Source organism: Brachionichthys hirsutus, chromosome 15 (assembly GCF_040956055.1).
Source record: "Brachionichthys hirsutus isolate HB-005 chromosome 15, CSIRO-AGI_Bhir_v1, whole genome shotgun sequence".
In the NCBI taxonomy this organism is placed as follows: Eukaryota; Metazoa; Chordata; class Actinopteri; order Lophiiformes; family Brachionichthyidae; genus Brachionichthys; species Brachionichthys hirsutus.
In genome coordinates this window covers 2,398,790-2,414,452 of record NC_090911.1, presented here as the reverse complement: position 1 = coordinate 2,414,452, position 15,663 = coordinate 2,398,790, and the positions used below count along the sequence as shown (strand labels likewise).

The window sequence follows — 15,663 nt, the reverse complement described above, 5'->3', positions numbered from 1 at the left end:
GCATCTGTTTGAGACAGAAAAGAGGGACGCTGTCCTTGCAGCATCTGTTTGAGACAGAAAAGAGGGACGCTGTCCTGCAGCATCTGTTTGAGACAGAAAAGAGGGACGCTGTCCTTGCAGCATCTGTTTGAGACAGAAAAGAGGGACGCTGTCCTGCAGCATCTGTTTGAGACAGAAAAGAGGGACGCTGTCCTGCAGCATCTGTTTGAGACAGAAAAGAGGGACGCTGTCCTGCAGCATCTGTTTGAGACAGAAAAGAGGGACGCTGTCCTGCAGCATCTGAGACAGAAAAGAGGGACGCTGTCCTGCAGCATCTGTTTGAGACAGAAAAGAGGGACGCTGTCCTGCAGCATCTGTTTGAGACAGAAAAGAGGGATGCTGTCCTGCAGCATCTGTTTGAGACAGAAAAGAGGGACGCTGTCCTTGCAGCATCTGTTTGAGGCAAAAAAGAGGGACGCTGTCCTGCAGCATCTGTTTGAGACAGAAAAGAGGGACGCTGTCCTGCAGCATCTGTTTGAGACAGAAAAGAGGGACGCTGTCCTTGCAGCATCTGTTTGAGACAGAAATGAGGGACGCTGTCCTTGCAGCATCTGTTTGAGACAAAAAAGAGGGACGCTGTCCTGCAGCATCTGTTTGAGACAGAAAAGAGGGACACTGTCCTGCAGCATCGGTTTGAGACAGAAAAGAGGGACGCTGTCCTGCAGCATCGGTTGCTATTTTGTTTGCTATTTTGTCAGATATTTCATAAGTATCTGGGAACTGCATTAACTTGTGGAAAAAGGGTACAATACGGGACCTTTAACGACAGTCTGTCCTCAGGCTCTTTGCTACTGTCCTGTCACCGGACTGCCATTGTCCTCCCACCAATCTGCAATCTGCAGGATATAAAACTGGTCCTCTGGTGAACCGTTTGTTGACCTGTGTTTTTCTGCTTGCTGCTCACTGACCCAACTTTTGATTATTCCTACAGGTGCAGCTACGAGTGAACTGGCACAAATGAGACACACCTGAAGCTCATCCCAGCTCATCTGACACCACCTTACTTAGTTCCTGCCCTCCTGTTCGGTCCCTGACAGAATATCCCTTAGCTTCGTGTGTCCGCTATTCTGCCCATTCTCTCCGTGTGCTCCCTGTCGTTGTGTTTTCTTTGCCTGTTTGCTCATCGGCAAGTATTTTCTTGGTAACATTTGGAAGAGTACATGAGGCTGTGCTTTTGTGTTTACCCTTTTATTTGGCTCCAGCCAGCCGCCGGTAGGTTTAGATACGACTTCAGCGTGTCCCTATGGTCGTATCACTACTTTTATTATAGGCAGTTTACTTCAGTTACTGTTTTTTCTGGCACCTGTCCATCATTCTTCTGTTTCTTGTTTGGTTTTATTAAATTACTTATACTGTACACGCTATCTTCCGCCTCCTTCTCTGCTTTTTGAGGCGGACTCAGTACATATCCTTGTGGGACGCCGGTGTTGAGTGTGATGGTGGGGGAGAGGTGGGAGACATGTCTGGCCCTTTGTGTGCGGTCAGACAGGAAGTCCTTAATCCAGGTGCAGATGGAGGGGGAGAGTCCAAGGTGGGAGAGTTTAACCGTCAAAGTCGGATGCTCTATGGCTCCTCCGCAAGAATCGGCCTTACCTTCCTCAACTGCCTTGAATTGAGGAAACTGTGCTTACCCGCTGCACGTGCTTGATGTTCCAACCTTAAGTCACTGTCAATCTTGAATCAATCCGAGACAGTGGGCCCAGATCGACGGGGGGGGGGGGGGGGCACTAGGACCAAACACCATCACCTCCATTTTGCTTTCATTGAGGCGAGGGTCAACCAGGCTTTAACGTCCTCAAAGCACTCTAGGAGCCGATTCATTGAAGTGTCCTGTGACTGTAAGCATCCTTCTCCAAATTTTTCAAGATGAAAGGCAGCTTGGAGGTTGGCCTATAAATCGTCAGCTTTATATAGTGAACAATTTAAGACATGTAGCTTATGTGTTGTTTATTATTTCATGATTAACTTATTAAAATATATATAATTTTCTCTCCCTTTAAATATTTTTACACTACATTTCTGATTGTAGTTCTTGGAGAAAATGTTAATGTGGGCACAGAAGGGAGTCAGTGGCAAAATCACCTCTCTTCACTCACACACCGAGGCTTAGCCTGACTGTCACAAATCATGTGTTGAAAGTCACCACAGATCATCATAAATGACAGCTTCAGTCTTTAGATTATCTGTAGAGTTGTTCTATTAGCTTGTCAGTTTTCCTTTTCTTATCTGGTAACCATATAGCAGCCCAACCTTTACACTCTTGTCTGGTTCTTACTACCTACTATGGAAACATGTGAACACATAATGACAAACCAAGTCACATGTTGTGAATTTGTTATGATGTTTTTGCAGCCTGAGACACCTGCAGAAAAAAAGTCCTAGGATGTTTAGAATCATTTATTGGGCTTTGGAAAGCTATTCATCAATGACAGGCCTTATCCAAATTTGGGTCTGGACCGGTTTGTCTACGTCGGGGCGGCACATGTAGCACCAACTGCAAATGCAGAAGTGAGGAGTGGTCCAGATTCACAAATAGAGAGTTATACGGTAATAATTACCGGTAATTCAAGTAGTTATTAAAGCAAGCATGACATTCTCAAAGTACTTAAAAGGCCATGCAACAAGCATTCCTGTGGGGGCAGGTCCAACTAGCTGGTATAACCTTAACCTGTGTTTAACTTCAAGTGGTGCATAATTGATGAAGGCCAGCAGGGAGAAAGACAAAGGAAGTGTGATAAAGAAAGGTCAGGAGAGGAAATTACATGATAATCAGTAAGATATAATAAACGCATGCCTCCCTGCAATCAATGTTCAATCAGCCTGGCCTTGAAACTCCAGATGAACTCTAGTAACTCCAGAAGAACAAACGGCATGCTGCAGCACCATTGAGATCTATATCATTTATAGATCTCATATATAATTATCTATATCCTTTGTTTATTTAACTGAGATCGTGCTAGCTAGGAGGGCCGGGACAGGCGTCATGTGATCCCTCTTAGGCGCTCCAGTGAGAAGACGAGAACCTATTGATGAATCGCCGATTTGTTCATCAAACGTTCGTACGCACAATTTAAGCACAACTTTGTGAATGAGGCTGAATGGTTTTGTTTTTAGTTCTTCTTTTTTGTATGATGTGGGGGCCGGTGGCTTCTCCGATGAGGTCAATGAGGGGGTGTGGCCCGGTGCAAATTTCTTAACCACGTCATCCACTGGAGCCTATCCCAGCACTGCGAGTGAGAGGCGGGGTACACCCTGGACGAGCCACCAGTCCATCGCAGGGCATAATTTACAACATATAAAAAGAAAATGCGCGTCGCTGTCTTCCTGTCTGCTTGTCTGCTGCAGGAATTAGATTGGGCTAGTGCGCCCTCTTCTGGAATGTTGGGATGGCATTCCACATTAGAGCGATTACTGTCAAATTCCATTGGTGACAATATCGATCAAATCTGGAATAGGTCCTCACTATTGACATGATATTCACACACATGATAAACTTGACAGAACTCACTGTAGGGCCGAGCGTAGAGCAAGGAAGAACCCATTACAATTTGGATTTTAACATTTTACTTTATTTCTTGACAGATTTTTACAACATTTTTACAACTACCGGACAGATTGTGATTAAACTTCATAGAATTGTTGGGGATGTAATAAGAAAATAATAAACTGTAAAATAGATCACGTTAAAGGAGCAGAATTGTGTTTTTTTTATTTTAAGGTTTTTGTCAGTTGTGCATGAACTACTGTCCTTGATGGGTGAGATGTGGCATTTACCAAGGAAGAAATAAAATGTTATGATAAAGAAGCTGATCCATTCCCTTTTTTCTCTTCCTTTAGCACTGTCGGCTACTGTTGGTCATTTTAAGCAATTATACTTAGTGACTTTATGAGGATTGGGTGTCACTATGCCGCTCCGGGCATTAATTCCCCCAAAGCATGCATGTCTGGTCATGGAAGTTTTTGAATTTTCAGATTTGGCCTAGAAATAAGTGTTTTATGGAAAATCTTGTGTTTATGTTTGCCATATGTCCTTCTGATTATGGTGATAACATCAATGGGCGTGTCCTTATTCTTCTTCTATTCATTGGATACAATATTCAAACACATTTTTAAATAATGAATATATGATTTTCCCCTCAGCGTCAAGTTCATCAATGATTAAAGGTTGTTATTTCTTATGTATAATGAGCCTAATGAGTGTAAGAAAATGTTATTATATATAATGTATTTTATAATAAATAATAATACAATATAGTAAAAATTATCATTCGACATGTACAAAATGCAAAACAAGAGGCGCTTTAAGTATCGTTTGCTGGATTTCTGAACATTTTACTTTGATAAAGCGTTTGCCTGAACTCGTGTTCCGGAACCGGAAGTAGAACCCACGTGGTTTGATGAAGCGATAAAAGGAGCCGCAGCGGATCGGCCGGGTCTCTTCTCTCTTCTCTCGCCACTGCGGCGGATGTTCGGCGGCGGAGCGGCGTTTACGGTATTTACCCGCAGATCGCGTCGTAGGGGTTGATTTGCGTAGGTGATCCGTGGAGCGCCTTTACGCACCGATAAGCGCGTTTTGTTTAATTTAAACGGAGATCGATATTAAACTGCGCCTCCATGTTTGATCTCGCTACTGAACACTTTAGCTCTGCGGTCGAACCCCGGTGATGAGCTGCATGTGAGTCCGTGTTTCACCTGAACCTCGTGATTACTCTTTCACTGCGCTGATGGGTTTGACGAGTCGTGCGTAATGGCGGAAGTTGGTTCGTTTCCTTTCAGTCTAAGAGTCTGTTTCCTGTTCCAGGAGCCGAGAGCCCACGCTGGATTGATCCGTGACCTTCGGTTGGTATTGATTTTGTTTCCTTGTCTGGTTGCTATGGAGACTTCCTGTTGAACAGGTAGTTTGCTCACCTGTTCCTCCTTTGCAGGTGTTTGGGGCGCTGTGCGATCGGAGAACGTCGATGGATCATCCCGGGTGGACTCGGATCGCTCATTTGAGATGTTTCAGTTGGTTCTGCGTGTAAACGGGCACCTTTGGGAATGTGGAACATAACTTCCACTGAAAAATAAACCTGACAAAGTGTTAAATTGTTTGTCTTGATTTGCTAACGCCAGAGATTAAATCAAGTGTAATGTGACTTGCTTGCTACACGGTTGGATGCTGATCTCAGACGATGGCGACTGTTATAAAAATAAAGAGTTACCGGTAGTTGGCTTCAACAAAAAAAACCAGCCGAGGAATAAATCCATCAAATTGTTTAAGCTTTATTTAATGAAAGCGAATGCGGCGGTGTTCAAAGAACAATGTTGATCCGTTAAACAGTGAAAAGGAGCAGGACCTCTTATATACAGGTCAAACATGAACATTCCAGGCTCCGGTGCCTGCACCGCATTTCAGTGCATTTCACTGATTATTGATTAACATCGATATGAACACTTAATGGTCGTCGCACGGGAACACAAAGCGATTAAAAGTTAGTTGCACAATTGTCTCGGATGGAAATCCGTCTGCAAAATGCTCTCCTGCAAGCCCGCATGTCTCCAAATATTCAAATCAGCCAATCGGCATCTACCGTATCTCAAATTGGTGTTGAGATTTGCAGCAGTGCATTTGTGCTGCCTTTTGCATTAAATCAAACTGGGATGTTTGAAGCAGCCCCACCCAGCCCCAGCTTGTCTGCGTTTTATTCCCTCCAGCATAGCAAAATATATTACTTCAACCAAAATGTACACGTCCTTTAATGTGTTTCTACTCATTTATGCGACAAGTTTCCCGCTGATCTCCCATCTTGTAAAGTTCCAGTGGTCGTCGAGGAGTCGGTCCCCGTTCCCACGTCTTTCCCCAGCATCTGACTCTTTTTGTTTCCCTGTTCCAAAGACGTGCCCTCAAACAGCCGAGCCATGAACGAGATGCCGTTCCGCCTGATGTAAGACTTCCCAGCGAAGGCGTAGAGGACGGGGTTGGCACAGCTGCTGATGAAGGCCAAGGCCGAGGTCACGGCTCGACTGGATTTGGCGATATGGTCCAGTCTGCATACGACAGGGTTCCAGATCAGTCATGCAATATGTGCTTACTCTGTAGCTTTTGAAAGTCAGATTGCAAGCAATTGACCTTTTGGTAACATTAAATTGCATAAAGGATGAAGTACTGGAAAAAGAACCGACTGCAAAGTGAAACAAAACATCCACTGAGATTAATTTAAGAGACACGACTACAAACGGATAACAGATGAATGCAAAAAGGTAGAACCATCAGAAAGAACAAAAGGATGTAACATTTAGAGTGGTTAACTCGACAGTCGGATTGTGCTGCTCTGTATGTGAAAACACGGAGATGTTTCGTGACTCACGTTTCTCTTGTGGTTGAATCCTCCGGGAAACACTCGGCCACCACCTTAACCAAAGCAAAAACCAAAGAGATCAGCTCATGAATCCAAACGCGGAGCGGTGCCCGGATGCTGGGGAGCCTGCTTTAACGCACCTGCACCAGGTTGATGATATGGTACGGCAGCCAGAACAGTCCAAACATCACCACGATGGCCAGGATGAGCTTCTCGCTCCGGACCTTCCTGCGGAATCGGGTCTGCCTCAGGCGTTTCAGGATGAGGACGTAGCTGACGATGATGACCGCATAAGGAAGAATAAATCCCACCACCGTCTCCAGAGAATATTGAAACCTCACCTGCAAATAAGAAGCGGACACAAAACGGACGTGGGGGTTCCGAAGAAGTTAATGGGCCGGGTTTAGGATAACGGAAAATTTCAACTTGAATTTGTAAATATTTGAAAGGTTTGTGTTCACCTATGAGCAATATTCTTCTAATATTCATTCTAAAGACATACTAAAGAATGGAGTCACAACTTTACAATCTAATACAATCAAGAATAGTAATCAATGGAGAAATAGTTACCGGAGCTGCTCTCCGGCTTTCAGACAGAATTATGGAATTTCAGATTTTTTTTATTTAAAGAGTTCACAAATTCTCATTTAACTTCCTTTAAAACTTTTGCTCAGACAAAATCTGAAGGTGTGGGGGCTGGGAGAATAAATGTTAAGAACAGCTTGAGGAATGACTTGACCCCCCCCCCCCCCAGTCTACTTACATGTCGAGCTAGGGTGTGATTGGGAGCGCACACCAGTCTCGTTTTATTCATCTCATCTTTGTCCTCGCGGACATCTCGAAACACGACCGAAGGGATGGAAAGAATCAGAACCAAAACCCACATGCCAGCGATCACCCTCCTCACAACCTTCCTGCTGATCTGAGAAGACAGCCTCCTCGGCATCACCACGGCAACCAGCCTGTGCACACTCATCAGCGTGATCAGGAATATGGAGGCATACATGTTGGTGTTGCACAGGTAGAACACGCCTTTACACATTAAGTCGCCGAAGACCCACGTCTGCTTGGCCAGGTAGACGATGAAGAAGATGGTGAGCGCCATGAGGAAGCCATCGGCACACGCCAGGTTGAGGATGAGGAGGATGGTGACCGAGCGCTGTCGGATGCACGCCAGAATACTCCAGACAATGAAGAGGTTGCCGGGGACGCCGAGGAGGAAAACCAAGCCGAGGATGAGGGCGCCCAGGCTGGCGGAGAAGTTGTTGCTCACAACGCTGTCATACTCCGGGTTAGAGTCGTTGACGATGAGGTAGGAAACGCTCCCGTTGTTCATGGTGGAAGAAGTGATCCTGATGACGAGAGGCAGATTTAGTGCTTTAAAAACATCACTTTTATTCTTATTATAGAGTATTTATTAAATGTTTGGATACATCGACGTATCCAAACTGAACTGAACTGTAGACTCTTTGATAATGGTAATGATTTAGTGCGTACATGTACCCCCCCCCCCCCGAAACAAGTGCATACATTGATCCGCAGCTGACTGGCAAAGCAGAGGAGGAAACTTTACAATACTGCCCCCCAAGGCTGGAACTGTTTGACTCCTGCCCTCAAAACATGCACCTCTTTGGCCGCATTCAAACTGGCCCTAAAAATTCTACTTTCAGGGGGGCAGAAACAGCGATAGTCATCACGACTCTCTCCGGATCAACCCCCCCGCCCCCCTTTTATTGTAATTTTGCATCTGTGGTGTAATTTATTTAGAATTTATTGTTATTTTATATCTGTGGAGTAATTTATTTTTAATGTATTGTTATTTTGCATCAAGTTAGTAATTTAATATTAGTTTTATTTGTACTGTTAAATGTCGATTTATTTACTAAGGACTTTCAACGGAAACAAGACCACGAGGGCTTTTTTGAAATGCTCCTCTTAGACAGGATGTTTATTTGTAGTAGATGCTACTGTGTGACTGTACTTGTACTCTAACATTCTATCTAATAAATATATTCATCATATTCATTCATCATCACAGACAAGACAATATAAATAGGCACGGGAAAAACATGAGAAGCAGGAAGTCAGAAATGAGAAGAAACAAACACAAAACCGGAGGGAGAAAGAAAACTACTGTAAATAAACAAGTGCTTCTGAAAAAAGGCGTGATTTCAGCCACGTTTCATAAATACTCGTAACTTAACCCTCACCCAACCAATCTACAGACATGGCAGAGGTACAATGTCATGAAAAAATACAGCAGCTAAATAATGCTCTGGTATTTTTTTTTCGTTCACATAGCATCAAATTAAAGTCGTTTTCAGTAGATATTGAGACAGTTCTCAAAGACAAATGCTGTGAATATTATTCTGCTGCACTAGGATGGCTGCCATCCTGACGCACGCTCTGAAATATTCACTTCAGATGTGGAAAACAACGACGTGCTGTAAACTCCGAGGCAGCATGCTAAAACATGTCGGACAAACACCAGACTGTGTTTCAGTTTGGTTCGCTTCTCTCCTCTGGGCTGTTTCTCACGGAAATCAACACCAACACAGGTGGACTATAGCAAATCGAATTGTCTAGATTCTAGAATGAGAGATGATGCAACTTCAAACCCAGAGATCCAGATATCCAAAGCACATCTCCTGATAAAGTCCTAATATCCTGGCTCTGACTCGACGACAGCGTGAATGGATGCTGTTACAATAAATGATGTGAACTGAGGAGAACAACTAAAGGAAAAGACAAAGACTGACAGCAAATCCTGCAAAGATCAGATTGTTTAGTTTTTTACTAAATCAAGAACAATATGGTGCAAAAAGAACTTAAACATATCAAGAAGTGAGAAACACTGCCTGAAACTCGAGACGCCAGCGGAGACGCTCACGGTTCGGTTTGATGTCCCACAGCGTTCAAACCATGACTCGCGTGTTTGTAATAAATCCCCTACTTTTAAATAATCCCGTCAAGAAAAGTAAATGAACATTTTGGGATGGAAGAAAGAAAAGAAAAGATGCAAGGGTTGGAGAGGTTTGGGGGGGGGGGGGGGGGGGGGGGTCAAGAAAAAGTCATAAAGCGTTTTCAGGAGCGACGGGCCTTACCAGGACGGGGTTCTCTTTGTGGAGGGGGGGGGTCAGGTTCTCTTCAGCCTCTTTTGCGATCCTGCCGGGGATCCCTTCTGCAACCGTCTCTGATCAGCCTATAATGAACCGAATCGCATCCTGTCCCACAGGCTCCAGCATGCTGCGGGGAGAGGGGGGGGGCAGAGGTGTGTCTTCCCTTTCACGTCTCACTCTCCCTCTGGCTGAAGCAACATGTATTAACCTCCTCAGGGTGCGTGTCGGGCATCTCTGCTGCGAGACACCGACCATGATGGCAGTCCAACAACCCCCCCCCCCCCCCCCCCCCACCACAACCACCAACCTCTTTGAGTCAACGGTTGCATAATCTGAAGAATTAGTGATTGAAAGTCTTGCACAAGCGCCTTGTTTCACTGATGCTGAGACACATGTGCAAACATGCATGAAGACCGCACACACGCGCACGCACACACACACACACACACACACACTGACAGGAATGCCGAGTCGAAGCCAAAAGGCAGAAAGTCGGGTGAACACGCATGTATCTGCTCAGTGACGTCAGAGCTGCTGCTGTCGTTATCTATTTAGATGCACAAACTGCAGTTTCTAAAAGCTCTTTCTAAATATCTGAACGAACACTTGAAAGGCTGCCTCAAAGATCTCTTTGAATTGAACCTCCGTCATAAATTAACCACATCAAAGACTGTTTGCGTGTCCTGAAAAGTACACGAGTGTGTAAAATGTGAATGTCGCGGTGGCCCAATCTTAACCTGAACCCCAAAAAGTCATTTAGCGGTAGGTAAAGTTGTCTAAAAGGGTCGGACCAAAGCAAGCAGCAGTGGGTTGTGTTCTCTTGTGTGCAACATTATAGATATAAATCAATATACCGGTAGTCACTGAAGTAGGTCGTCGTTAGTGACAGGAAATATCACAAGAGTTGAGAAGTGGCTCAACTTTAGGGCCCTGCTAGTTTAGGTTCCTGAGAAGAGAGGGAATCGTAGTAGAAATAAGAACGTGATAGGCGCTCGGGCCTAATCACTTCAGAACAAATCGGAAAATGTGTGCAGAGTTTTGAACTGAAGTTGGGGCAGCTTCTAGTTTTCTAGAACGTCTCCCGTTGAAGAAGAAGAGAGCCTCCAGCGAAGGGCCAGGTTCTCTCGTCTGGCACTGAATGCAACCAGGACGCCGTCTGTTCGCTCCACCGGACCTGCATGTCCTCCATGGCAGATCAGCTTCTGTTCAAGTGATAAATAGTCATAGGAAATAATCCACTTTGTTCCCCCCCCCAAAACTCTGAGAACGATACAATTCCCGTAAAAAAAACCACAAACAATAATAATAATAATAATGATGGACAGGAAATCGATTGTGAGGTTTTCATCTGGCTATAATTTACAACAGCTGTTGTAAACTTTATGGTTCTGAAAACTTCACCTAATTATTTTAGCGAGCTGATAAGAACCTTTGACGAGTCGGGTCCATGCGCTTTAGCACATCTTTTTTTTTCATGCCCATTTCTACTTCTGCACTATATTATGGAACATTTAAAAAAAACTTTACAAAAAATACTTCTAAGCATCACAAATAATAATTAATTGTAGTCCTCTTTAAAACAATTTAAAATGAGTCCAAGTTGAAGCAACTACAAGCTTTGATTTTAAAGTATATTATTAATACGTTTACTTACAAGAAGGATCTTAAAACTTCCACCATGTAAATGGACTTATTGATCGAGACATTAAAAAACATGTTATTAATTATCACTGGGTGCATTTATTTATATATAATGCTTTTAATTAAAATAGAGTTAAGAAAAGCAATAAAATAAATGATACCATTTCCTGCAACAAAGCAGTAGAACATAAATGTTTAGGTTATAAAGTAATAATGTTTTATTCTATCATTTACTTTTTTCCGAGTCCAGCTACACTTTGTGTTTTATTTATTTGGAAGGCACATTGTCATCATTATGTAAATGTGTGTTTTTTACCTCCTGAGCTCAGACGACAGACGAGCTGAAACCTGCTTGTATCAACTTGTCTGAATATTCAGTATCAGGAAGAAATGACGCCACAATTTTTTATTTTTTTTACAGTTACGTCCTTTGGATCATATTTTATCTGTGTCTCATAGATCCTCAGCGTGTCGGGAGAGGAGTTGCAAAATATCCTTCAGATAGAAATCTGTGTCCTAAGGCTCTGAAAAGTGGAGGCGCGTCCCAGATAGATAGATAGATAGATAGATAGATAGATAGGTTGAATGGACGTGCAGCTTTTCTCTGGCATTTGTTTGAAGCAATCATTTGTTTTATGTTTTACGTTTTCGTCCCACTGTGTGAAAAGAATATTTGATGTTTAGTTTTGGATTAATTGGCCAGTGAACCATCTTCTTTTGGACTTCCTTCTTTGTACCTGCAAAATGCATTGTGTATATTTTTATTTCATTATTGTCTTGCTTTATGTCTCTGAGGAAAAGACAGGAGGCGGAGCTAGAAGTGGAGGAGATGAAGATGCTGAGGTTCTCCTTGGGAGTGACCAGGTTGGACAGGATTAGAAATGAGACAATAAGAGTGACAGTGAAGGTTAGACGTTTTGGAAACAAGGTCAGAGAGGACAGACTTTGATGGTTTGGACATGTCCAGAGGAGAGACGGGGACTATATCGGTAAAAGGATGCTGAGGATGGAACTGCCAGGGAACAGGGCTAGAGGTCGACCCAGGAGAAGATACATGGATGTAGTGAGGGAGGACATGAGAGTGGCTGGTGTTGGGGAGGACGATGCAAAGGACAGGGTGAAGTGGAGGAGGTTGGGTTGCTGTGGCAACCCCTCATGGGACAAGTAGAAAGTACAGTAGTAGATTTTCTTGCTTCATGTCTGAAGACCTTGTAGAATAAGTGATTCATATGCCAGCCTGAACAAAGCGTAATCCATTAAGGAATACAGTATTTAATATTAATAATATTTATCTATTTCCATTTCTTCACTTAGTCAACCAAGAGACGGATATAAATATAAACATAATATTTTTAGATCTCATCTAATAATTTAAAACAGATGCAGAGAAAAGAAGCGTGCCCCCCCCCCCCCCCCCCCATACAAAGTGTTCACAGGTTATAATCCATTAAAGGTATAATCCACATTTCAGACCATTTTAATCCGCTGTTCTCTTTTTCTACCAGCAGAGTGTGCAACTGAATGGAAAACAAATTAGTCATCCTCACCCCACGCATCGCACGCATCATGGAGACAAGGGCGACCTTGTGAGACCTCCAAGTCTCAACAGCCCTGAAACCCAATCAGCCTTTTTCCAGCCATGTTGAGGTGAAGCCGCTCAATGTGTTACAGTATCGAGATGCAAAATAAAAAGAGAATCCCAAATAAATGTAATAATATTTATTCGTACAAACAAAACAAAAATGCTATGCAGAGCTAAACACCATATGGCGGGCCAACATGCAAAACCCAACCAGAACACTGCAAGCTTAAAAATATTCAAAAGAAACTGCAAACTTTAACTCTTTAATAGAAAGAAAACACACTGCAAGAAAACCAGATCCCAAATAATAGATGAACAGTGTTTAGGGGCGTGACCGACACACACAAAACAAACAAACAAACAAAGATAAGGAGTTATGCCGCCACTACTAGGACAGATTAACAAACATAAGCAAAACACGAAATCACAAGGACAGCAGGATGCCACTGTAAAAACAAATAATACAAAATCACAACCACACTCAAAACCAGTTTTATATTAAAACCCTAAAACAACTCAGAAGTACCTGCGCGTCCCGAACGACTTCCACCAGGTGTGTTCAATATGTTCTCCTGGAATCACCAACTGCTGAGAGCATCCAACCTTTAGACAGTCCTATCAGAGACTGTTTAAAAGAGACTGTTCAACCCACTCTGGCTGCCGACACACCTGCTCCTGATTAACACTGCTGTTTAAATAGTGTGCAACGCCACCTCGAGGTACCCCCCATTACAAATGTGTTACAGCATGCAGTATTATTTCTACCGGTTAGATACAGAGTTCTATTTGGAGCGACACCAATTTAAAAACAGTTAAATGATTATTTTCATTCATTATCCCCTGAGAAATTGAAGCAAATGTTGAAAATGCATTCAGAATCAACCACGAACATTCAGGACTCAGCTGTCTGCATTCACTCACTCACTCACTCACTCACTCACTCGTTCATTTTCAAGTGTATTCTGTGTCATGTAAAAATAACCTCATGGGCTCAGGCCCATGCACTTTGTAAATCCATTAAACACAATTCATTTTTAAATTGCTGCATTTATTCTCTATGCTTTTCACTGTAAATACATTTTTTTTTAATAAGAACATATTTTTATTGTTAAAATAAATGTTTCTATAGTTGTTTCTTCCACTTCTACTTATTTTAAGGATATACCACCTTAGTACTTGCTTTTATTCTGTGTTCTTTTAGTTCTGATCTGCTCATTGCTAATGAAATAATAAAGTTGGTGTGAAACGTTTATTACTGGGATCCACTAAATCTCTTCGCCACCTGAGTCATTTCTTCCGTCTCTCCTCGCTCAGCAGTTCCTGTTTCAAAAATCCCACAAACCTTCCAGAGATGAATAGAAATTATGCAGAGTATACTTTTAAACTTCTACTTTATTGACCAGCTAACTCAATTATCAAGAATCAAGAATCAAGAATCAAGAAATGTTTATTGTCATTCAGACACTCTCATGCACGAACGAAAAACAGCACTCAGGTCCCAGCTCGAGGCACACAACAAACACACATTCATTCAACTTAAACTAAATATATACACAAAAGTGACAAAAGTGATTGCACGATCCCCAGTAGGGTCCAACAAGGAGCAGTGCATTTGGCCTCCGAGTTATCCACTGTTTATAACTCTCACAGCATCAGGGAAGAAACTGTTTTTGAACCTGGTGGTTCTGGCCCTGATGCTGCGCAGCCTCCTCCCAGATGGGAGGGGGGAAAATAGTCCGTGTGCAGGGTGGGTGGGGTCCTTCATGATGCAGGTTGCCTTTTTCCTGCACCTCCTGCTGTAAATGTCACTCACGGTGGGTAGGCTGCTCTCCGAAGTCCTTTGGGCCGATTTAACCACCCGCTGCAGGGCCTTCCTGTCTGCAGCAGAGCGGCTGCCGTACCACACCATGATGCAGGATGAGAGGACACTCTCCACCGCACACCTGTAGAAGGACGACAGGACAGGGGAGCCCATACCTGCTCGCCTCAGCCTCCTCAGAAAATAGAGGCGCTGGTGGGCCTTCTTTACTAAGGCGGCTGAGTTAGTCCTCCATGTTAGGTCGCTGGCGATGTGCACGCCCAGGTATTTGATGCTCTGGACCACCTCGACAGCCGCTCCTCCGATGTAGAGGGGAGGGGGGGTGTAGCCTCCTTTCCTGTAATCCACAAACATCTCCTTCGTTTTCTTCACATTGATGCAGAGGTTATTTTCTCTGCACCACTGCACCAGATGTTCCACCTCCTGCATGTACTCCGACTCGTCGTTGTTGAGGATGCGTCCCACCACTGCTGTGTCGTCTGCGAACTTGACGATATGACTGCTCGGGTACTTGGCTTTGCAGTCATACGTCAGCAGGGTGAACAGCAGAGGGCTCAGAATGCATCCTTGAGGGGAGCCGGTGTTGAGGATGATGGGGGCGGAGGAGATGTTGCGGATTCTCACAGTCTGCGGCCGGTTCGTCAGGAAGTCCAGGACCCAGTTGCACATCGATGGGCTCAGCCCCAGTGTCACCAGTTTGTTGACCAGAGTCTGCGGGATGATGGTGTTAAATGCCGAGCTGAAGTCCAGAAACAGCAGCCTGGCATAAGCGTCTCTGGTCTCCAGGTGACTCAGGGCCTCGTGAACCACAGAAGCGATTGCATCGTCAGTGGAGCAGTTCCTCCGGTACGCATACTGATGGGGGTCCACGCTGTCATCGACGCTCTCCTTAATGTGCCCCATCACCAGCCGCTCAAAGCACTTCATGACTATCGGAGTCAGAGCAACCGGCCGATAGTAGTTCAGGCATGAAACGGTGGAGGTCTTGGGGACAGGGATGATGGTGGCTGTCTTCAGACACGTCGGCACTGAGCCCTCAATTATCCAACTTATAATGAAAACTGTGTGTGTTTTGGGCAGTTTTCTTATAGTTATATTGTTTTCTCTAAAAACCAAAAACTCAAG

At 43.9% G+C, this 15,663-nt stretch overlaps 1 protein-coding gene and 1 long non-coding RNA gene across 2 annotated transcripts; one reads left to right on the top strand and one right to left on the bottom strand.

Annotated features, from left to right (window-relative positions):
* Nucleotides 1-4,419: 4,419 nt before the first annotated feature.
* LOC137904287 (uncharacterized) lies at nt 4,420-5,163 on the top strand. Its single transcript, XR_011105815.1, has 3 exons — nt 4,420-4,531; nt 4,841-4,878; nt 4,965-5,163. It is a non-coding gene; the product is annotated as an uncharacterized lncRNA (long non-coding RNA).
* A 118-nt stretch (nt 5,164-5,281) lies between these two features.
* Nucleotides 5,282-9,575, bottom strand: LOC137904286 (leukotriene B4 receptor 1-like). Its single transcript, XM_068748447.1, has 5 exons — nt 9,482-9,575; nt 7,141-7,729; nt 6,518-6,718; nt 6,387-6,430; nt 5,282-6,066 (listed from the first exon to the last, which is right to left on the bottom strand). Exons 2-5 carry the CDS (start codon nt 7,711-7,713, stop codon nt 5,790-5,792), a joined length of 1,095 nt encoding a protein of 364 aa, XP_068604548.1. The 5' UTR covers nt 7,714-7,729; nt 9,482-9,575; the 3' UTR covers nt 5,282-5,789.
* Between the last annotated feature and the right edge of the window lie 6,088 nt (nt 9,576-15,663).

Coding starts and splice junctions, on each gene's coding strand:
- LOC137904286 (XM_068748447.1), bottom strand. CDS start 7,713: ATGAACAACGGGAGCGTTTCCTACCTCATCGTCAACGACTCTAACCCG. Junction 6,431..6,517: donor ATATCATCAACCTGGTGCAG/GTGCGTTAAAGC, acceptor GCTTTGGTTAAG/GTGGTGGCCGAGTGTTTCCC. Junction 6,067..6,386: donor GATTCAACCACAAGAGAAAC/GTGAGTCACGAA, acceptor TGTCGTATGCAG/ACTGGACCATATCGCCAAAT.